The sequence below is a fragment of the Neophocaena asiaeorientalis genome, unplaced genomic scaffold, assembly GCF_003031525.2.
Source record: "Neophocaena asiaeorientalis asiaeorientalis breed wild unplaced genomic scaffold, Neophocaena_asiaeorientalis_V1.1 scaffold4, whole genome shotgun sequence".
In the NCBI taxonomy this organism is placed as follows: Eukaryota; Metazoa; Chordata; class Mammalia; order Artiodactyla; family Phocoenidae; genus Neophocaena; species Neophocaena asiaeorientalis.
Window position 1 is genome coordinate 2,570,573 of NW_020173682.1, and position 24,866 is coordinate 2,595,438.

General features: G+C 37.0%; 1 protein-coding gene across 2 annotated transcripts in view; it reads left to right on the plus strand.

Moving 5' to 3' along the window:
* MRC1 (mannose receptor C-type 1) overlaps positions 1–22,595 on the plus strand; it is a 96,295-nt gene extending 73,700 nt beyond the window's left edge. For both annotated transcript variants that reach the window (XM_024750139.1, XM_024750138.1), the window contains 8 exons: positions 1,176–1,278; positions 4,933–5,165; positions 7,354–7,519; positions 8,370–8,519; positions 18,335–18,448; positions 18,974–19,138; positions 20,518–20,559; positions 21,674–22,595. In XM_024750139.1, the coding sequence (XP_024605907.1) occupies positions 1,176–1,278; positions 4,933–5,165; positions 7,354–7,519; positions 8,370–8,519; positions 18,335–18,448; positions 18,974–19,138; positions 20,518–20,559; positions 21,674–21,924 (1,224 nt within the window). In that variant the 3' untranslated portion in view covers positions 21,925–22,595. The remainder of the gene's footprint in view (positions 1–1,175; positions 1,279–4,932; positions 5,166–7,353; positions 7,520–8,369; positions 8,520–18,334; positions 18,449–18,973; positions 19,139–20,517; positions 20,560–21,673) is intronic.
* The last annotated feature ends 2,271 nt before the right edge of the window (positions 22,596–24,866 follow it).

The window sequence follows — 24,866 nt, forward strand, 5'->3', positions numbered from 1 at the left end:
GGGTTTGGGTGGAAGTAAAGAGCTTTAAATATAGTAGGAGTGTCATGCAGGAAAGAAATAGGCATCAACTTTAGAACGTGGAAAGCAGAATTCAGAGAAATTTAGATGCCCTAAGAAAGAGTTTGGACTTTGTCAGATAGGCAGCAAAAAAAAAGGTTTGAGCAGAAAAACAATCTCATCAAGATGGCATCTTGATGATAATTAATGTGGTAGCTATGTGTAGGGTAGATATATTCTGGTTGTGGGTAAGTGACTTTCGGGGGAGAAATTCTTTCAATCCTTATTACATAAATGAGGGCTGAAAAGTAGACTGGAGTGAGATAGGGTTTGCTTAGAAAGATTTCCTGGATGAGTGGTAAATTTCATTTAAAAAAATTCAATGTTGCACAAGTTTTTTGTTTTTAGAACATAATGAAAAGGAGAAACAACAGAAACAAACAAAATCTGTAAACTCACCTTCCAGGAAAAAAACAACAACACTGTTTTGTTGGTTTTATTCCTAGATTTTTTTCTTAGCGTGTGTAAAAATGTAAAGTTTGTATTCCACAAAACTGGAATCAAAACACATATATTGTGTTGTTACAATTTCAGGACTTATAAAATCAAGAGGATTAAATGTAGTTTGATAAAGGGAGTGGGAGAGAAATGTTCACGTGTGTTGTGTAGTGGAAACATGCTTGTTCTGTGTAGGTTTCCTGGTTTAGAGCAGAGATGCTGAGCCAGGATAATGAAAGATAAGAATAGCTGAGAAGGGGTATGGGAATGAGCAGAGAATCTTTGAAATGTACGTTAGGGGTTCCTGATAGTTGAGGCTCATGGGATAATGAGGCTGGAGGCTGAGAAGATGTCTCTGGCCCTGGTGAAAGCTGTGGTAGCTTTCAGGGAATTAATGAGATTTCTGACAGCAGCGTTTCTCAGAACCAGCTCCAAAGTTTATCCAACTCTGCTTAATTTTCAATTAAAATAGCAAGGGTTCAGTGAGGGATCTGCATGGAAGTTGGCCAGTACCATGGAAAGTAGGGATGAATTAAACATGCTGTAGATGAATTAGGACTATCCTTAAATTTGGAGGTTCGGGATAAAGGATTTTTTTTTTTTTTTACTTATTAATGAATTGGTTTAAATAATTATCCATCCACATTTGGCTTTTTTTTTTCTTCTCCATGAATATACAGGCTGACTGTGTTCTTATTATCGGAGGGAAGTCAAGGGATGCAGGAAAATGGATGGATGACACCTGTGACAGTAAGCGAGGTTATATATGCCGTACACCTCCCGGTAAGTCCTACCGGACCACGCTGGGCTGGAAGAGGTGGGGTTTTTCCATACTTTTTAAAAAGTGACATTCTTCTCAATTTTGCTGTGTGCCTTAAACTGCTCTAAAAAAATTAAGTTTTGTTTTTAAAAAGTGACCCTTCCCTTGCACATCAACACGTTGTTTTTAAAAAACTTTTTTAATTAAATAATTAAAAAAATTTTTTTTGGCCGTGCCGTGTGGCATGTGGAATATTAGTTCCCCGACGAAGGATTGAACCTGCGCCCCCTGCAGTGGAAGCACAGAGTCTTAATCACTGGACCGCCAGGGAAGTCCCCATCAACATGTTTATTTGATTCTCACTTTCATCCATGGATGGCTGTGACAGACAAAAAGGATATTTTCCGTAATTTATTCATGAATGTGCCCCCTCATCCATTACCAGAAAGTTTGCACGGGTTAAACTAGAGGTTGAAACTTTTTCTAATTTTGTTAGAAATTTGGGATGCTTGCTTACCTCTACCTTAAAAGAAAAAAATGTCAGAGTAGGGATACCTCACTTCAATTTGTGTAATTTGAGAACCATTGCCCCAAAACACCCTATATGCCTCATTACTTGTTATATATGCTGTGTCTCTAAAAATGTAGATGTCTTATTTGTGGTCCTTTTTTCATCTTAGGAAGCCTAACTATGGTGCAAGGAAAATAAAACAGATATGTGGATATCGACCAAGAATCAAGATTATGGTCTTGTGCATTTTAGTTTCGAGTGAAATTAGAATAGAAACATCTGGCTACATAAGAAGAGGTTCAGAAAATAAAAGATGAGAGATGAGGGTTGAAGTTGAGGTGGGTTGCTGTCACCCTGAGCAGAGCTCTCAGAGGAGCTTGAATTAGAAGCTACTTGATCTCCCGGATCTAACAAATTTTTCTATACTTTCTGGGGAATCAGGGAACTGATATCAATTTCTGACAATGACTGAAAATCACTGAAGATATTTTCAGATGATTGCAAAGTCCTGCAGGAATTCTAACCTCCTATTGATCCAAAAGAAGGTCCAGGCCATGCCACTTTTCTCTCTCTGCTACACCCTTCGAGCACCAGAATCTTAGGCCACTGGTAATGCATCTGTGCTTCCACACTTTGGGGAAAGAGGGGAGTCCCCTTCCAGGAGGGAACGATGGTTCCTAAACTTGTATAAAATCTTCTTTTTCTTCTTCCTGTAAACACAAGGGATAGAATATTTGCTGCCAACAAAAGATATTTTGACAATTTTTAATGACGTAGGTTTCAGGAAAGGTCGACAGTGTTAAGTGAAAAAGGCAGAATATGAAATTTTGTAGACTACTGATGATGCAAAAAACACTTTGAACCCCCTTAAAAAAAAAGAACAAGAAGGCGATGGAAATGCATCAAAATAGGAATAGTGGATATGTTCGCATCGTGGGATTAAGACCTTTAGTTCCTTCACTGTACTATTGTATTTTTCTTCATTTATCAAAAACTCTCTTTCTAATGCTCTCTCTCTATGTATGTATATTTGCATTTATATTATATATAATATGTCTATACATCTATATCTCTCTATATATATAACAATTATGAGGAAACACTAAAATATTGATGTGGTTAGATTCTAAGTAATTTTTTCTCATTTTTATGCTTTTCTATATTTTCTAAAAGTTCAACAAAGAATGTGTGTTCAGTATTTTTTTAAAGCAGTGTTGTTTTCAGGAAGTCCCTGGTGGTCCAGTGTTTAGGACTCAGGGCTTTCACTGCTGGGGCCTGGGTTTGATCCCTGGTTGGGGAATTAAGATCCCGCCATCTGTGCAGCGTGGCCAAAAGAATAAAATTAAATAAATAAAAAGTAAAACAGTGTTGCTTTTGTTCATATATATGAGTACGTATGAATGAATATATATGAATTCATGTAAATATATAAAGATACCTAAATAAAAACGTGAATGAATACATATGAATATAAAACACTTAAGAACAATCCCTTGATGAAATTTTAGAAAAGCATAAAGAGAAAAAATTACCCATAATCTAACCACCTGAAAGTAACCTCTCAGTGATTTAGTTTTTTCCTTATAATTTTTTCCATGAGTGTTTTAATAAACAAGCTAATTGGATAAATGAGCTAATTTCCTGGCTGCGTATAGCCTTTGGTGAAGCTTCTTAAAGCTTTATCTCAAGCTTCATTGGGCACTTTTAGCAGTCCAAAACTTTTCCCATGTTGTTAAGACAAACCCAGCTCTCTCCAAGCTGGGAAACGATGAGACTGTTTACTTCCTACTGGCTGTAACAAGTAAGGATCTGGGGCTGGGTCTCTTGGTTTAATGCTATTCTATCAACACACGGTGGCAGCAACAGCAGAAGAAAGGGGAGGCTGCCCTCCTTGCTGAATTAAAATTGTTGCCTTACCAGATTCTTCAAAAGAAAGTTTGGCATTCTTGGAGTGACAGAACAAGGCACATGGTGGGTTGGGTTGGTATGCAGTGGAACAGGTTGGAGAATTGGCCAAGACAACATCAGTAGGCAGGGACATCTAGAACCCTAGACTAGGGGTTGGCAGCCTTTTTCTGTAAGAGACAGATTATAAATATTGCAGGCTTTGTAGACCATGAAGTTTTTGTTGCAATGACTCAACTCTGCTGTGATCGCACACAATCATAGACAGTATGTAAACAAATGAGCGTGGCCGAGTTCCAGGGAAACTTTACGGACACAAATTTGAATTTCATGTATTGTTTACATGTCACAAAATCTTTTTCATTGTTTTTTTTTCCCCAACCATTTAAAAACTCATGGGCTACAAAAACAGACAACAGGCCAGATTTCACCCTCTGGCTGTCATCCGCTGACCTCTGTTCTGCCCTAAGGCATCAGCTAAGGCGCCCAGAAACAAGATTTTTTTGGGGTCTTGACAGTAAGTGGCCCAAAGTATGGGTGGGTCTAGAGCAGTTATTAGAAACGCATGCTGAGAGATTGAGGAGGAAAGATCAGAAAGCCAGAGTGACACCAGCTTGCAAAGGCTTCAGTTTGGATAAGATATGGGGCTCACATGGGAAATCATCATAAGATTAAAGCTTGATCCTGAGATCAAGGTTAAATGAAGTGGAAACTGTTATATGGCTTCATTCCAGACCGTAAACCAATTTCTTGAAGGTACATGATTCACAGATGAAGTCAAACAGATACAAATAGATGCAAATTCATGGGTGGAATGGAACAGAGTCGGGTGGGGGAAGGGAAGGAGAGGAAGACTGTTCTTGACCTTAAAATTTGACCAAGATGGAAAAAAAAAAAGATTCGTGTCGACAGATGATAGATGTTCTTTAATTTATGAGATTAAACTGTGGCGTGTCTTTCATCCAGATACTAGATCTCATAGTATTTGCAAGTCTTTTTGGTTTTATAGTTTAGAAACTTGATCGTGCATTTACCTTAATATTCTAAATAGCATTTGGAAATGACTTACTTCAATCAGGCATACTGATTAAAAAATAGAACTTTGTGTTCTGGTGTGAAACGGCTCATGAAAATATGTTTAACACCTGACAGTTTGAATTGTGCTGTTCAGATTCTTTTTAGGATGTGTGAGGTATAGAAGTCATGTACTGATGGCGCTCAGGTAATGTTTAATATTAATGGAAATAATTTTTTATTCCAGACCCTTCCTTGCCTAGTTCTCCAACAACAATTCCTACAGATGGCTTTATTAAATATGGCGAAAGTAGCTATTCACTCATGAAATTAAAGCTGCAGTGGCATGAAGCAGATGATTATTGCAAGCTTCACACTTCCCTGATTGCTAGCATTCTAGATCCCTATAGTAACGCATTTGCATGGATGCAGATGCAAACACTGAATGAACCTGTGTGGATCGCCCTGAACAGTAACTTGGTAAGATGCTGGAAACATGTGCGACTTGACATGATTGATAAATTGTGATTGAATATGATTCTCTTCTGTTCATTCTGTTGAATACTTGTTGTGTGTAAAAACCTGCTGGGCTTTGGAAATGATACTGACATGTGCAAGACCCAATCTCTCTAGGACCCAGTGCAAGGATCTAGCAAGTTAGTGATGTTATGTCAGAAATCGAACTAAGACTTACCTAACTGATAAGTATTATTTTTACTTTCCTTAGGTTTTTAATATACAGTGTTACTGTATATTTTGAGTATGAAAATTAAGTTCTGCACCTAAACAGTTTTATTTATTAACTTATTTCTTTCTAGTGTCATGATTACAACTATGCCATAGGAATTAAGAAAGCGTCAGGGGCGTAGTTCCTGGGCGATGAGGATATTCTTTATTTTTTGTGGAAAGCCATTCTGGAGTTGCTATCTGTCCTGAAGCTGTGCAGCTTCCATCCGTGTGTGACAGATTTCATTGCAGTCAATTCCCTGTATTCCATAACAGAGAAGGAAGGTTGGCAAAAGATGGTGTAGAGTGAGGGCTGAGACACAGAACTAAGAGTGGTGTGGGAGTTGCCAAAACTTTCCTAAAATGAGTCTTCTCTGATGCCAGGGGATCCATCTATCCTCCATCCATCCATACATCCATCTAACTAGTCAATCAGCAAACTTCCTAGTACAGTAAATAGAGATGTCAACAAGTAATCAAGAGATATAATACAGTGTCAAAGAGAGGTATATACAAAGTGCTGGGAGAGGAGAGAAAAGCGATCATTTGTGCAAGGGGAGAGGACCAACAGGGCTTCTCTGAGAAAGTCAAACTTTACAGATGTGGTCTAGGATGGTGGCTCATAAGGAAGGAGTACCAAGAAGAAGTAAAAGGAGACAAGGGGGTATAGCTGGAAAGGAGACTGGTGCCAGACTTTGTAGAGCTTCTTCCACCATATGATGCAGAGGCCAACATTTACACTTCTTGCAATGAGTATTTCCCAAGTAGGTTAGTAAACATTTAAAAGTAAGTAGTTACACAATGATTTCTGTGTTTAAGCTTAAGCACGGCATTTTTACTTCTATGTTGAATCTATTTTTAGTAACTAATTCTCTTGATAATTCATATATTTTCTTCTCACAAATATGGTCCCAATTCTCTTACGAGTTTAAAATAGGCTTTTATTTATTGTTAGAAAGATTAAATAGCTTTCCATTATCTCAACATTTATAGCTAAAACAATACTGTTGTATTTATTACATCTATGGAGTTAATGATTATGCCAGCGTTATTTGATTAAATATGGTAGAATACTACAAAATTCTAACTCGAGATTATGCATGCTTTTGATTTTGTCCTTAAATCTTTGGTAATTGCTTTGGTGAATTAAATAATGCAGTTAAAAAGGGGACAGCTGTTTGAATGGTTGAAAAATTCACTTATCTCCGATTAAAGTTATACAGCATCTGTTGTGAGGTTTTACCTGTAAAATTTCTTTTAGACTGTCAAAAGAACATTATGGATAAGTAGTCTTTTTGTCAATTAATTTGTATGTGACCATAAATTTGCCCAAATAAATTTAATAAGAAGTATGCAAATTGAATAAAGCAATTATCTTTAAAAGATGCCATCAGATTCATTTTGGTTGAAAGACCACCTAACTGGAAGGTAAGAGGCCTAGGCTCCTCTCTTATCCAGCCGCGCCACCTTGCATAAGTCCTTTGTCGTTGGCCCTGTTTCAACAGCCAAACAGTAAGATTAGAAAAGTGTTTCTCTCGGGTCCATGAGTGCAAGGAAAATGACTTAGTTTTTATTATCATTTCAACGATAATATAATACGTGTTTTATTTGTTCCAAAGGTAAAACCCTCTTTTGCACTGAGGGCCTGCAAATAAAGAGAGTTTTCTAGAATAAGACATAGGTTTTTAAGTCTGTGTTTTTCAGAATAGCTTCCAACGATGCCTTCATGGGGAGCTTTAAGAAGTAGTTTTTTCTTTAAAAAGTCTGCATTTCCTGAATTTGATTTGGTAGAAAAAATTTATAATGTCCTTTTAATTCCCAAATGTTGAAGATTCTTTGTCAAATCACAGCCTTAAATATACTCTTTACTCCTTGCTGGGTTCTTTTGGTATTTTCTAAATGAAGCCAGGCTCCATGTTAATAGTTGTTTTTGTTCTTGCAGACCAATAATGAATATGTTTGGACCGATAAATGGAGGGTGAGATACACTAATTGGGCCAGCGATGAGCCCAGACTGAAGTCAGCGTGTGTTTATATGGATCTTGATGGCTATTGGAAGACAGCACGTTGCAATGAAAGTTTTTATTTTCTCTGCAAAAGATCAGACGGTAATTGAATCCACGAAAACAATCAAGGGGTTTGAAATTTTCTCAATAAGCTAATACAAACCACCGATGATATTCTTAAACAGTCACATGTTTGGGGGTGGCTTAAGGATAAGATAAAACATATTCCTTCACGTAACCAAAGACTGACCTGGCAATAAACAAATATATAGAGATCAAAATAACAGAGAGAGAAATTTGTCTTCATTGCTAGAGTTTATTTCCTCTTTATACATTTCTGAATTTTTATTATTGGGATAGGCCTCTGAAGCTGTGATGTCAGAGTCCTCAGGAAATGATGTTTACTTTTGATGTTGACAGCACAGCTATATCAAAATAATTTTATCAGAATATGTGTAGGTTCATCAGAGTCAGTGATGTTGCAGTGATACAGCCCTAGAATACAGTTATAGAGTCAGACAGTGGTAAAGTCCTAGAATTCTACCTATACCATCAATGTCAGTCATAGCTAAGAAGGTTTTATAAGGGCTAGGATCCTAGAAAAGGGAAAATGTCTAGAAGGAAGACTACCTTTGCAAATTATTTATGGTTGACCTTTTAGGGGAACTTATTAACGTCTTTGTAGGTATCTATAGGTCCTCATGCTTAATTATGAATGTGATTGACCACCGTTATACCATAGGACCTTCTGTGGAAATACATTTTATATGAAAAAAAATGATAAAGTAAAAAGAATACTCAATAATAGAAACGGCATATCCAAATGATTACCATTAGAGCTTAAAAAACAATAATGATAGGCGATGAAAATTTCCTTAATGGCTGATATATTATTCTATGTACTAAAGAAACTTCAGGTCTTACTTTATTTGAAATGTCTTTTTATTAACAGAAATCCCTGCCACTGAACCTCCGCAGCTGCCTGGTAGATGCCCCGAGTCAGAGCACACAGCGTGGATTCCTTTCCATGGTCACTGCTACTATATCGAGTCTTCATATACAAGGAACTGGGGCCAAGCTTCTCTGGAATGTCTTCGAATGGGTAAGTGCCACATTTACCGTCAGAAAATCCCACAATCATCTATTTAGAGTACCAGGATACTAGTAACACTGTATATTAAAAACCTAGGGAAAGTAAAATTACCTGTTTCTTTGTCTTAATAATTTATATTGTAACAGAAAGGTCAACATTATGCCCCCCAAATATAATTTCTAACGTTGTAGCCTCAAAAGGTGAAAGAATTTGGCAGAAAGCAGTGACTCGCTGAACAAGTCTTTCTGCCCTAATATTCTAAATTGTTAGGATTATTATTCAGTGTTGCGTTCATCTTTTATCACTGATCAGCTCAGGCTTCACAAGTGCCCAGGAACCATTTTGCTTTCCCATGAATAGAAAAGCATTTAGATCCGATTATCTTTGTGAATAAATACGAAACAAAACTCAAGTGACACGACATAGATGAACAATTTCCCTCCTGAAATAAAAATGTCAAATAAAGCGAACTTTTCAGGGTGCATTAAAAAATCTACTTAATTAAATCCCACTGAATACTTTACTGAATTACTTTGTGGCTAAATTCTGATTATGCCCTAAGTCAGGGCTCTTCATTCGACAGTGGCGAGCAAGGGTTACATGCTCATTTCCTTCAGGTTCATTCAAAAGTCAGTCTGGAGTTTTCACTTCTTCTTACTTTTATGTTTAGTTTTTTTCTTCAGTTGTATTGAGGTATAGCTGACATAAAATTGTAATACATTTAAAGTGTAAGAGATGATGATTTGATACACATATTTGTTGGGAAAGGATTCCTAACCGTCAAGTTAACGTGACCATCACGTCACATATTTACCTTTTTGTGTGTGTGTGTGTGGTGGGAACACTTAAGTTCTAATCTCTTAGCAAATCTCAGTGATACCATACAGTATTATCAACTGTAGTCACTATATTATACATTAGTTCCTAAGACCTTATTTATCATATAACTGAAAGTTTGTACCCTTTTACCAGCATCTCTTTATGTCTCCCACCCCCCAACCCCCTGACAACCACCATTCTGCCCTCTGTTTCTGTGAGTTTGACTTTTAAATTCCACCTGTAAGTAATATCATGTAGTACTTGTCTGTCTCTGTCTGGCTCATTTCCTTAGAATAATGCCCTCTAGGTTAATCAATGCTGTTGCAAACGGCAGAATTTCCCTCTTTTTAAAGGCTGAATAATATTCCATTGTATATACATACTACATTTTCTTAATCATTCATCTGTTGATGGACACTTAGGTTGTTTCCATGTCTTGGCTATAATAAATAATGCTGCAATGAACATGGGGTGCAGCTATCTTTTCGAGATAGTGGTTTCATTTCCTTTGGATATATACCAAGAAGTGGGATTGCTGGATCATATGGTAGTCCTATTTTTAATTTTTTGAGGAACCTCCACACTGTTTTCCAAAAGGACTGTACCAATTTACATTCACACTAGCAGGGTTCCCTTTTCTCTTCATCCTCTGCATCATTTGTTATCTCTTATCTTTTTAATAATAGCTAGCCTAAACAAGTGTGAGGTGATATCTCATTGCGGTTTTGATTTGCATTTCCCTGATGATTAGTGATGTTGAGTACCTTTTCCTGTACTTCTTAGCCGTTTGTAAGTCTCCTTTGGAAAAAAAAAATCTGTTCAGGTCCTTTGCTCATTTTTTGAATGGGGTTATTTTTTTGCTATTGAGTTGTATAAGTTCCTTGTATATTTTAGATATTAAACCTCTATTAAGACATGTTGTTTGCAGAAAATTTCTCCCATTCAGGAGGTTGCATTTTCATTTTGCTAATGGTTTCCTTTGCTATGCAGAACCTTTTTAGGTTGATGTAGTCCCCTTTGTTTATTTTTGCTTTTTTTCCCTTTGCTGTTAGTGTCAAATACAAAAAGATTAATGTCGAGGAATTTATTGCCTGTGTTTTCTTTTAGGATTTTTATGATTTCAGGTTTTACATTCAAGTCTTTAATCATTTTGAGTTGATTTTTCTGTATAGTGTTAGAGAGTGGACCAGTTGTATTCTATTGAATGTGGGTGTCCAGTTTTCTCAACACCATTTGCATGGAATAATTTTTTTTAATCCCTTCATTTTAAGCGTATGTATGTCCTAAAGGTGGAATGAGTTTCTTGTAGCATATAGTTGTCTTGTGTTTTTTTGGGTTTTTTTTTTAATCTATTAAGCCACTCTATGTTTTTCGATAGGAGAATTTAGTCCATTTATATTTATAGTAATTATTTGTATGTATGCACTTAATATTGCCATTTTGTTAATTGTTTTCTGTCTGTCCTGACCTTCTTTTGTTCCTTTCTTCCTCTCTGCTCACTTCCTTTGTGATTTGATGATTTCTCAGTAGTATTACTTAGATTCTTTTCCTTTTATTTTGTGTATCTACTATAGGTTTTATTGTGTGGTTATTGTGAAGATTACATGAAACATCTTAGAGTTATAACAGTGTATTTAAAGCTGATAACAACTTAACTTTGAATGTATGCAAACAGTCTGTATTTTTACATTCCCCCGACCTTTTATATTTTTGATGTCACAATTTACATCTTTTTATATTGTGTATACATTAACAAATTATTGTATTTATAGTTATTATTTTTTTTAAGATGTTGGGGGTAGAAGTTTATTAATTAATTAATTAATTTTTGCTGTGTTGGGTCTTTGTTTCTGTGCGAGGGCTTTCTCTAGTTGTGGCGAGCGGGTGCCGCTCTTTATCGCTGTGCGTGGGCCTCTCACTATTGCAGCCTCTCTTGTTGCAGAGCACAGGCTCCAGACACGCAGGCTCAGTAGTTGTGGTTCACGGGCCTAGTTGCTCCGCGGCATGTGGGATCCTCTCAGAACCTGTGTCCCCTGCATTAGCAGGCAGATTCTCAACCACTGCGCCACCAGGGAAGCCCTATAGTTATTTTTAATACTTTTGTCTTTTAACCTTTATACAACAGTTATAGGTGATTTACTTACCACCATTATAGTATCAGAATATTCTGGATTTTCCTATACATTTACCTTTACTGTTGAGTTTTATATTTTCAAACATTTTCATATTACTAATTAGTGTCCTTTCATTTTAGCTTGAAGAATTCCCCTTGACATTTCTTATAAGTCTGGTCTATTGGTGATGAACTCTTTCAGCTTTTGTTTGTCTTGAAAACTCTTTATCTCTCATTTAATTCTGAATGACAGCTTTGCTAGGTAGAGTATTCTTGGCTGGAAGCTTTTATCTCTAAGCACTTTAAATATATCTTCTCACTCCCTTCCAGCCTGCAAAGTTTCTCCTGAAAAATTTGTTTTGTCTTACAAGGGTTCCCTTTTATGTAACAAGTTGCTTTTCTTTTGCTGTTTTTAAGAATCTCTCTTTGTCTTTAATTTTTGACAATTTAATATAATGTGTCTCAGTGTTTGTCTCTTTATATTCATTATATTTGGTACTCCTTATGTATGCTTCCTGGATCTAGATGTCTGTTTCTTTCCCCAAGGTTAGGGAAATTATCAGCCATTAGTTCTTTGAATAAGCTTTCTGCCCCCATCTCTCTCTTCTCCTTGAATTCCTGTAATGTGTAGATTGATCCTCTTGCTGTTGTCTCATAAGTCCTTTAAGCTAGCTTGACTCTTCTTGATTCTTTTTTTCTTTTTGCTTCAGGATATATTTGACTGCCCTTTCTTTGAGTTTACTGTTTCTTTCTTCCAGTTTTCTAGTCTGCTGTTGAACACCTCTACTGAACTTTTCATTTAAGTTATTGTGTTCTTCAGCTTTGTGATTTCTCTTTGGTACGTTTTAATATTTTCTCTCTCTTTGTTGAAATTCTTACTTTGCTCATGCATTACTTTCCTGACCTCACTGAGTATCTTTATAGCTGTTATTCTGAACTCTCTATTGGGTAAATTACTTGTCTCTGTTTTATTAATATCAGTTTGGAGATGTATTTTGTTCTTTTGCTTGGAAGATATTTTGCTTTTGCTTTATTTTCCTTGACTCTCTGTGTTGGTTTCTGCACATTAGATAAAAGAGACACCTCTCCCAGTCTTGAGAGTGGTCTTGTGTGGGAGATGAACCTCATCAGTCAATCCAGCCCAAGTTCCTGTTTGTCACTCAAAACTCTATGGTTATACAAGCTGTTGTCTTTGTTTTTAGTGGCTCCCAGTGGTTGAGGGTGTGCCAATACCTGATGATATCCCAAAGGAGAGGATCACAGTTAGCACATAAAAGCAGACTGATTAGAATCTGGACCCTCAGGCACCCGGGAAAGTATATAAGCCAGGTGTGTGTCTAAGCTCCTTCCAGAGACCTGTTGGTGACCTGACTTTATCATTGCAGCAAGTTGGAGAAAGAAGGTGGCAGAAGGGCCCACCAGCTCCCCCAGGAGGATCACAGCTAGCCCCTTGCTGAATGCAAATTAGCAGCTGGACCCCCCAGGCAGCAGGTTGTAAAGTATGCAGTCAGTCTCCTTCTAGGGAAAGACTGAGGGATGGGCATTTTTATCTGTTCCCTCTTAGCTGAGCCCTGGGAGAATAGCCATGGCAAGTGTTTGATGCCCATTAACAACTACTGCTTTATTTTCTGTGGTCCTATGGGTCTCGTGGCTGCAAACCCCGTTAGCTTCCAGAGTTAGGCATTTGGGGGGCCTATTCCTTCAAATAGAGGAACAGGAGCCTAAAAATTTGGGGTGCTAGATGTATGGTTGAAACCCTTCTCTATTCAGGGAGAAGCTGGCAATTAGGGGCTCCCTCCTGATTATACGGCACTGTGCCATGGGTGGGGTTTATGAAGAGAGTGTGTCTCAGCCTTTCCTACTCATTTAGATGTTTGTGTTTTCTCAGTTGCCCTATATGTAGGAGTCACTGAGTTTCTGGATTTTACTGATAGAATTGCTCTATGTGTAGGTGTTCACTGGTGTGTATGTGGGAGAAGGGAATTTCAGGAGACTTATATGTTGCCACAGGGAGTTTAAAAACTCCCTATGAGTTTTTACTTTAAATTCTGAGTCAGGAGAAGTCTACTTTGTCAGTTTTTGCTTCATGTATTTCGAGACTTTATTGTCCAGTGCATGTATGTCTATATTTGTCATATCTTCTTGATGAATTAAAACTTTAATCATTATAAAACATCCTTATTTGTCTCTAGTAACAATTTTTGTCTAAAAGTCTTTTGTCTAGTATCAGTATAGCCACTCCAGCTCTTCTTTATTTACTATTTGCATGGAATATCTTTTTCCATGCTTTTACTTTTAACATGTTTATGTTTTTGAATCTCAAATGTGTGTTTTGTAGATAAAATATAGTTGTATTATTTTAAAATTTATTTTTATTTTTTATTCATTTTGCCAATCTCTGTCTTTTGATTGGAGTACTTAATCCATTTACATTTAATGTAATTACTGATAAGGTAGGATTTATATCTGCCCTTTAATTTATTTTATATTTGTCTTATGTATTTTGGTTCCTCTGTTTATCCATTTCTACACTCTTTAACATTAAATAGATAATCTCTAGTGTACCATTTTAATTTCCTTGTTATATTTTTTACTATGTGTTGTTTAGTTATTTTCTTAGTGGTTGCCCTGGGGATGATAAATAACATCTTAATATGCAACAATCTAGTTCAAATCAATATAAATTTAATTTCAATAGAGTACAAAATTTTGCTCTTATATAGCCCCTTTCCCTCTACAGTCCTTTGTGTTATTATTATCATAGAAATACATCTTTATACATTGTATGCCCATCAGCACAGATTTATAATTATTGTTTTATGCAGTTGTCCTTAAATCATATAAGATTAAACAAAAGTACAAACAAGAAATAAATTCGTACTGTCTTTTGTTTTTACCTATGTAGTTTCCTTTACTGGTGGTCTTTATTTCTTCATGTGGATTTAAGTTGTTGTCAACTATCTTTTTATTTTGGCCTGAAGGATTTTCTTTAGTATTTCTTGTAGAGTAGATCTGCTAGTGACAAATTCTCTCCATTTTTGTTTATCTAAGAATGTCTTTAAAGAAGATGTGGCACATATATACAATGGAATATTACTCAGCCATAAAAAGGAACGAAATTGAGTTATTTGTAGTGAGTTGGATGGACCTAGAATCTGTCCTACAGAGTGAAGTAAGTCAGAAGGAGAAAAACAAATCAAATACCGTATGCTAACACATATATATGGAATTTTAAAAAGCAGTGCTGATGAACCTAGTGGCAGGGCAGGAATTAAGATGCAGATGTAGAGAACGGACTTGAGGGAATGGGGGGGAGGGGAAGCAGGAATGAAGTGAGAGAGTAGCGTTGACATATATACACTAACAAATGTAAAATGGAAGGCTAGTGGGAAGCTGCTGCATAGCACAGGATGATCAGCTCAGTGCTTTGTGATGACCTAGAGGAATGGGATAGGGAAGGTGGGAGGGAGGCTCAAGAGAGAGGGGATATGGGGATATATGTATACATATGGCTGATTCACTTTGTTGTACAGCAGAAACGAACACAACATTGTAAAGCATTTATACCCCAATAAAGATGTTAAAAATAAAAAAGAATGTCAACTTTTCCTTTATTTTTGAAGGACAGTTTTGCTGGACAGAAAATTGTTGGTCAACAGTCATTTTCTTTCAGCCTTTTGAATATGTCATCCTACTGCCTTCTGGTCTCTGGGGTTTCTGATGAGAAAGAAGTGTTAATTATATTGAGAATCTCTTGGACATGATGAATCACTTCTCTCTTATTACTTTTAAGATTCTCTATCTTTGGATAGTTTGATTATGATGTGGAGCTTCTTGAGATTATCTTACTTGGATGTTGTTGAGCTTCCCGCATGTTTACATTAATGTTTTTCATCAACATTGGGAAGCTATTGGCCATTATTTCTTCAAGTATTCTTTCTGCCTCTTTATCTCATTCCTCTCCTAGGACTCCCATTATGTGTATCTTGATTTGACTGGTGATGTTCCAAATATCTTTGAGACTCTGTAAATTTTTCTTCTTTTTTTCCCTCATTATTCAGACTGGATAATCTCAAGTTTGTTGATTATTGCTTTTGCTTAATCAAACTCACTGTTAGGCCTCTCCAGTGAAGTTTTCCTTTCAATTATTATACTTTTTAACTCCAGAATTTTATTTCTTAAAAAACAACTTCTACCTTTTTATTAATAGTCTCTATTTGGTGAGCAATTGTCTCATACTTTCTTTTAGTTCTTTAGACAGTTTTTCCTCTAGTTCTTTAAGCATCTTTAAAACAGCTGATTTAAAAAGTCTTTGTCCAGTAAGTCAGAGGTGTGGCTGTTTCAGGAACAGTTTGTATTGACTGCTTCTTTTGCTGGTATGGGTCATACTTCCGTGTTTCTTTGCATTTCTTATAATTTTTTGTTGAAAAATGAATATTTAACTCTGGAAATAAATTTATTTCCACTCCACAAGGTTTGTTTTTGTTGCTGTTTGTTGTTATTTGCTTGTTTAGTAACTTTCCCTCATGAATTCTGTAAAGTTTTGTATTCTTTTTCAAGTGCGGTTACTGAAGTCTCTTGCCTACTTAGTTTAGTGGTCAGCTAATGATTGGGAACGTATTTCCTTAGTGCCTAGAACCAGAAAGTTCCCCAGGTTTTACTGAAGGGCTTGGTCTGAAGACATGCTTTCAACACTCATATAGGCAGTTAAAAACTCTGCCTTAGCCTTCACTTCCTGCTTGTGCAGACCCTCAGGGTCAGCCAGAGGTGAGAGTGTAGGGACTTTTCAGATCTTTCATGGGCATGCACATAGTCCTGGGCGTGTACACACCCCAGTGTGTGTCTGTGGCCTTCTAGGCTCCCAGGAATAGGTCAATGCTTCTTAAAGCTCCCTATGGACATTTTACTCCATAGTTTTTCCTTTTAGTTTTTTGGTTACCTTGTTGTTAACCTAAAATTGTTTCCCACAGTGCTTCAGGCAGCTGTGATATTAGGTACTTGCCACTGTTAGTTTTTGACAAATACCCTCAAGGAAAAGGCTGTTTACATTGGATGAGCTCTGAGTCAGGTCAAATCAAGGCAAGTGAGGTTTTCCAGGGAAATGTCAGAGAGATCAAATAATGGAAATTCTTTGAGAAGGTGACTTAGAAAGAACCCCAGTCCCATTCTGACTTTCCCAGTGTCTTCCTGGCTTCTGGTTTTCACTGTGATTTTGAGGCCGTTGGTTTTTAACGCAGTCGCAGAGCTAGGGATAAAGCTATGGGATTAGGACAAGTTAAAACACCATGTAGCTTACTTTTCTTACTGAGAGTCAAGCATTTTCTTGAATAAATGCTTCCTGGATTGTTACAAGCTGCTGGTTAACTTTCAGGGTTCTGAAAAAGTTGATTTTGACAAATTTGTTAGTGTTCTTATTGCTTTTGTAGAGGAGAGGAGTTTCAGGGGTACTTACTCTGCCAGTCCTTATGACGTCACTTGAAACCTGCTTTATCTTAATTAAAAAAATGTTTTTCTTTCATGTTGCTGAGTATTTTTTTTTTAAATCTTGCAGTGAATGTGTAGAATATGTAGAATGATTTGCATTCATCAAAATATGTCACAAATATATTGAAATGGCTATTGTCTATGAAATATGTTTAATAATGGGTTATGAAATTATGCAATGAAAACAGTCATCAAGAGAATAATCCACGACCCAGTAACATGGGGTGCAAGCATATGGTTAAGTATAGGTCCTCAAGGTCCAGATGCCTGGATCATGCCATGACTTTGCCCTCCTCTGTCATTAGGATCTTGGTAAATTACTTACCCTCTGGACTTTAGGTTCCTTATCTGTAAAATGGAGTAAAAGTACTACTAATGTAATAAGATTGTTGTAAAATTTTAGTGACATCATGCTTATAAAGTGCAAAGCAAAATGTCTGGCATAAACTGCTTAAATTATATTTTAAGTTGTTATTATTTAAAATTCTGTAATTTAACTATAAAATACAGTGCTGGCTCTGAATCAATCTTTGACTGGGTTGTCAATGCCATAGTCATCTAAGCAGTCTTCCTGTTTCCTCTCTCCTTTTTGTGCAGTCCTATACATAACAGCTGGATTAATACTCCTAGAGTGCATTGCATCATTCTGCTGCCTGAAAAAAACTGTGTTTTGTAATCACCACATTACCCTAAATACCAGTCTCCTACCGTCTGCAGTGAGACCTAACCCAAGTCTTTTTTCACCCATTGACCAGATTCATCCAGCCAAACTGAACTATCTATTAACACTATTCATTTACCCCAATAATTGCCTTATCTATCTATCTATCTGTCTACCTACCTACCTACCTACCTATCTATTTCAAATCCTGTTACTAAAAACCAAATATGGAGAATTCCATGCATCTGTGAGCTATCTCTGTTCATGAAGAAGCTCTATGCTTCCCTTTCTCTTCATCTTTTCTCTTATTCTTCCTCTTCCTGGAATTATTTTCTATCCTTTCTACTTGAAATATTATGCTCCCTAGTATCTTAAATTCTGTCTCCTCCATGCTCCCTTTTAGTTGCTTCCCCTAAAACAAATATTCTCCTAATACATTTTTTTATACTCTCAACTCATTACTACCCACTGAACCATAACCTTCTTAAACATTCTATGTCCTACTCATCGTTGTATATCCTGCAGTGAGTCGTTAAGTGCTTGTACACAAATGATGCTTAAAAAAATAATATTTTCAGAATGGAAACAAATTCTTAGAAGCCAAATGGCCACTCTTTGAAATTCTTCTCCTTAAGTGGAGATAGTGGGATGATTTTGTATTGCTCTTAATATCAATACTATCATTATAAAAATATTTTCAACTACTTAAATATACTGCCATCATATTTATTCTTTTGTACTCTGCAGGTTCCTCTCTGGTTACCATTGAAAGTGCTGCTGAATCGAGTTTCCTGTCATATCGAGTTGAGCCACTTCAAAGCAAAGCCAACTTTTGGATAGGATTGTATAGAAATGTTGACGGTAATTTTTACAGCATGATCATTGAATCACAAACATTTCAGAATGTTGTAGGTAAAACAAGTTTTCAGTCCTAGAAAGTCTTGCCTTAAGTAATGATTAATTTGTGAAGAGTTTGAAAATTCAAACTCATATTTTCATTTGAGGTAAGAAGTGAAAATTTAAATGACTCACATATTAGGCTATCTTGAAAGTTGCTAATTAAAGAATATCTACTGTAGCTAAGTTAAAGAAGTTTTAAAAAATATTTTCTATCTTTTGCCAGGAAAAAAACAATTAGGGGAGGTTAAGTTTACATATTTATACTAATTAGGAATAAATTTTCAACTAAAACTACGTGAGAAACACATTCTCAGTTTCCCTGTAACAACTAGTTACTATTATCTTGCCTGTGAAAAGTTTGGTTGTAAACAGCTGTTGATTGCAGTATAAAATAACATGCTTAGAAATTTTACACGAATAAGTTGAATTTATTTTAAGGCAAGTTATTTTTAACTTCTATTTTTATTGGCTTTCTCTGATAATCAGGAATGTGGCTATGGATAAACAACAACCCACTCTCCTTTGTCAACTGGAAGACAGGAGATCCGTCTGGTGAAAGAAATGATTGTGTCGCTTTATATGCATCTTCTGGATTTTGGAGTAATATTCACTGTTCTTCCTACAAAGGATACATTTGTAAAAGGCCGAAATGTAAGTTAGAATCTGTCCTATGGTATGTGTGTTTCCAGGCTCCCATCTCTTTCAAATATTGATATCAGGTGTGCGATTATCAATATAATGTGATTACAGGTTCCTTGAAACCTCTCCCTGGTTGTTTTTTGTTTTTTTTTTTTTGCGGTACGCGGGCCTCTCACTGTTGTGGCCTCTCCCGTTGCGGAGCACAGGCTCCGGACGCGCAGGCTCAGCGGCCGTGGCTCACGGGCCCAGCTGCTCTGCGGCATGTGGGATCTTCCCGGACCGGGGCACGAACCCGTGTCCCCTGCATTGGCAGGTGGACTCTCAACCACTGCGCCACCAGGGAAGTCCATCTCCCTCTTTATAAGTGAGAAATTCCAATCTGCCGTGGTGATCAGTTGCTGTCTGCAGTTCTGAGTGAGCACAAAACGCTCTCTTTCTGCTTAACTGATGTAATGATTTTGGTATATCAATACATTTATAATGGGATATCCATGCATATGGATTTGCGAAGTTGTGAGCAGTTTGGAGAGCCAGGCCTATGGCGTGCGAGAAGAAGGGGTGAAATACTTACCCTGGCCAAACCAAAGTGGACGGTGAGGAGGAATGAGAATTTATTAAGGAATAAATCATGTAACACCAATTAAGTTTCCTTCGGAGACTGAATGACAGACCATGTCAGGGCAGGGGCTGGGGGAATTAATAATATTATATGCCCATGCTGTGATACTCTCTGGACTTCCATAATGTTTTATGCTATTCTACTTCATGTAATATCTTTCCCAAGAGACAAAATTATAAATTAGATAAGAGATTTAAATAAATGAGTTGGATAAATTAACACTCCATCCCCAGTAGATTTTTATTTTATTTTAGAATCGCGTAGTTCTTCATTCTTTGAAAGCTCTGTTCTAAGATACCACACCCTTTGGTGCAATGTTGGAATCTTATTTTATTTTTCATTCAAATGCCTTGTAGTACCTTATGCTTCAGTGAGCCATTTTCAAAACTGCTAGCCTAGGATACATTATTTATGGGTAGATTGGGTATATTTTGAGGGTGAGTATCAGTGGCTCAAATGCAACCGGGGAGATCATATTTTCAGATCTTCCAATGTATTCAAACTCATCATGCAGCTATAGGATGCTGTTATAGGATGGATAGATAGATCAATCTGTATAAATATGCAGATTTTATCTACCAGTCAATCATCCATCTATCTATCTATCTATCTACCTATCTATCATCTATTTATTGTCTATCTGTATCATATATCACCATCAATCCAACATGGATGATTTGATGTATTTGTAAACCAAATAATGCTCACTATCTACATGCAATTATTATGGGTTTTTAATAAGTATTTAATTATTTTCTTATTTTACAAACAGTTGTTGATGCTGAGCCTACTCATACATTAATTACAACAAAAGGTAAGACCATTTTGAAATTTTAATTTCCATATTAGTAATATATCAATCAAATTTGTTTGTTTTAAAAACCACAATAATCCCTTCCTATCCGCCCCGCACTCTCAGTCGAATTTCTTGAGCTATACTAGCCTTTGTCATTATGACATCGACCTTCCTTAAAGGATGCCCTGGGAGAGCCGGCCTTGGCGTCAGGTGGGTGTTTTTATCGTAGATCTTACTGAGGACATTGATTGCTCTGTTACCAAGGGTTGCCCTATGAGAACCCACTGAGGAAATTTCTCTTAGAAATCCCTGTGATTTTTTTCCTTTTCTTTTCTTTTTTAAGCAATGTTTTAAATTTTAATTTTATGGACAGCTTGAATAAAGAACTGATCCTCTTTCACTCATGTTGTTTGCTGCTAAAACAACTCAAAGTGAGATTTATAGCTTGCCTAAAGCCCCCTTGTTAACTTCATAAGTGCTGTCTGTGAACTAATACTCATGTGTTCAAATTTCCACCACTCACTTTCTTTTTTCTCCGAATTATTTTGAAACAGGTGTAAATATTTTAAAAATTTAAAAGATTGCACCGTGGTTGTAACTTTTGCAGTTTGAGGCGCAACTGTAAAACTAGCACAACTTTCTTGCTGTTTCACAATTTCGTAGATGGAAGATTCATTCCCACTGTAGATCTCAGCAACCTCAGCAAACTTCTTTTCTTTCCTTATTACGTTGAGAACTTCTACCTTTTCACTTAAAGGAAGCACTTTATGGCTTCTCTTAGGCATATTGGAGTTGCCAGCATCACTACTCTTGGGCTTTGGGGCCATTATGAAATAAAATAAGGGTCACATGAACACACACACAAAATAAATAAAATAAAATATTACACCAGTTCAGGGCTACGTAGATAACATGAAATATTCTTGCAACTGTGTAGTCATCTTAACATGTAAAATAATCTTCTGTACCACGTGGACTTCTGTTTTCATGTCCTGCATTCTGTTTGGCAAATGTCACTGGAAAGAAAATTTGTGAATTTTAGTTTTCCTAAGAAGAAAGTTGTATTGTTTCCATAGCATTCTACTCTCTGCCTCCCCTTAACTCGTTTCCTAACATGTTTATTTATTTACAGCTGACCCAAGGAAGATGGGCCCTTCCAAACCATCTTCCAACGTGGCAGGAGTGGTAGTCATAGTGGTCCTCCTGATTATAACGGGTGCTGGCTTCGCTGCGTATTTCTTTTATAAGAAAAGACGTGTGCCTTTCCCTCGAGAGGACACTTTTGAGAACACTCTCTATTTTAATAGTGGATCGAGTCCGGGAACTAGTGATACAAAAGATCTCATGGGCAACATTGAACAGAATGAACACGCAGTCATCTAGAATCATGGTGTGATTTAGGTATATTTGAATTTCGTAAGATTATAACTAAAATGGTAAAGTCTTTCATTCAATGTGATTATGTCCTTTCAAATTAGTGCTGTATTACACTGGTCTGTCATTTTCCTTTGCCTCATGGAAAAAATAACTGTTTATTTTCTAGCCTGGCAAGATATTTTCACAAAAAAGGGATAGTAACATTGACTACTGTGTTTAAAAAGATCTTAGGTGAATATACAGCATTGGTGTATAGCTAGTGTCAACTGCATACAGATTACAAGAACCCCAGAAACAACCAGCTAAGCTTCTTGAAATCGTTTAAGGAGCTCCCAAAGAACTGTTACCCATTAAATAGTTATTCAGTAATTAGATGACCATTTTAAAAGCCAAGTACAAATAACCTCGGGTGACACAAAAATTTAGTCACTTTTTTTCTTATACCCATCTTGATTTTTACCCCAATGATTTAGAAGTATATTTTTACATGTGCGGAAAGAATAAGGCAGCTGAGAATCTTGTCTGCCCCAAGCAGGATTTTCCAGGCTGAATATTGCAAATGTGTTCTTTGTCCTGTTTTATGTATATCAAGAATGCAAAGATGTGAAATAAAAATATAAATTTGCATAACTGGATGTATTTAGATAATGTGAAATACACATCAAAAACAAGGTCTAGGGCTTCCCTGGTGGCGCAGTGGTTGAGAGTCCGCCTGCCGATGCAGGGGACGCGGGTTCGTGTCCCGCTCTGGGAGGATCCCACATGCCGCGGAGCGGCTGGGCCCGTGAGCCATGGCCGCTGAGCCTGCGCGTCCGGAGCCTGTGCTCCGCAACAGGAGAGGCCACACAGTGAGAGGCCCGCATACCGCAAAAAAAAAAAAAAAAAAAAAAAAAAAACAAGGTCTATTTTTAATGGATTTGTATTTTGGTGATCTTGGTAAGTGTAAATTTTCTTTTAACTGAGATTTATTTATCCCTTTACTTTACACTTCACTGTACTCTGGAAATAAATGGTATTATTAGTAGAGGAATTCTTTAAACTCTTCATCTGTTTGGGAAAAAAAAGATTGTTAAAACACTGTGCATAAAATGAATTTTTTACTGTAACGACTTGGCCAGTTTCCCTGCATCTTTCCCCTGTAACACTGACTTATTTCAGAATTCAACAATCAAAGGTGCTGTTATTGGGAATTAGGTCTTTAATATCATTTTCTCACTTTAACAATTCCTTTTCGCTTAAAAAGTTTTGCCTTAGATAAAGCTTTACGTACATTGTGAAATACATTGGAGGTGTCACATCTTGCACGGGTACCACGCTCCCAGCTCATTCTTGCCTTTTCCAAGGGGTTGCTCACGGGCAGAAATTCCTTACCCGAGGTCCCTAAACAGGACTCCTTAGATGGCGTTAAGGGGTCTATGAAGGCCCCCCAAATTGTATGCAAAATGTCTCTATTTGTGTTTATGCCTTTTTTTTTTTTTCTGGGAAGAAAATAGCTAGATTTTCAAGAGAGTCTGTAATTCAAAAAGGACTAAGAAGTAGTGTACTGTGTAGGAGGTAAGGTGAGGTTTGCAATACCCCACCTTAGATAGGTGACAGATAGAAAGAAACAGGATGAGAGAGGTGGGCAATTGTGGGAAAGCTTGCTGAGAACAAACAACTCTCATGCTTCAGACAATAGAAAACCAATTGCTTTTATTTTCCTGGTACGAACACAACATATTCCATTAGAGGAAGTTCCAGTGGAAACAATGGCTATGGTGTCAAAGGAACATGTGATTAATTATACTGAAAAAAGTCTTCATATATACATATTTTTTTCTTTTAAGATACAAGAGAAAGATACAGAAGAGAATTAGAACTGTGAAAGAGGAGTGTATGAGTGGGCATGATTTACAAAGTCTTTACACAAGTCATTTTCATCATAACTCAGAGCTACGTTTTTGCAGAAAATATTTTGGACTTCAAACAACATATATCTCAGACTTAAATGTCTTATCCTTTCAAGAAACTGTATTCGGCAGGGTGCTGAGTTTTATGCTTCACACCCACCCATTATCCACTCAGACATAAGTCATCTGTATCTATATATATACCCAAATTAAGTAGTAACATACTAATAAGCATTTTTTTGGAGGGGGGGAAGTTTTATAAAGCAGAGAAGAGCAGTTTTTGTTTTGTTTGCTTTTTTGCATTTCTTTTTGGTTTTGGTTGTTGTAGTTGATTTGTTTTTGTTTCTGTTTAAATAAATTTATTTATTTTATTTATTTATTTTTGGCTGTGTTGGGTCTTCATTGCTGCACTAGGCTTTCTCCAGTTGCGGCGAGCGGGGGCTACTCTTTCGTTATGGTGCGTGGGCTTCTCCTTGCGGTGGCTTCTCTTGTTGTGGAGCACGGGCTCTAGGTGCGCAGGCTTCAGTAGTTGTGGCATGTGGGCTCAGTAGTTGTGGCTCACGGGCTCTAGAGCGCAGGCTCAGTAGTTGTGGCGCACAGGCTTAGTTGCTTTGCAGCATGTGGGGTCTTCCTGGACCAGGGCTCGAACGTGTGTCCCCTGCATTGGCAGGTGGATTCTTCAGCACTGCGCCACCAGGGAAGCCCCTGTTTTTGTTTTTTAACTGGAAATTCTTTCTGGGGATTAAATGTTTAAGTGCTCTCCTCAGTGGCTTTGCACTTGTTTTCATCAGAATTCCACAGCCAGAAGATTCTTAAGGATATTTTTTTCCCAGGTGAACTCAAAACAATGTGAATAGTCTGTAACTTGAACTCTAAAATTAAAGATGATATCTCAAGACACTGGTAATATCTTGCTTCATCCATTTTCAGTGTTCACTCAGCCATCTGTTTGTACATTTACCCATTAGTTCATGAAGTATTCCATGAGCACCTAATACATATGCCAGGCATTGAGCTAGGTCCTGGAGATTCAAACATGGGTGAGAAGTATTGCTTGTC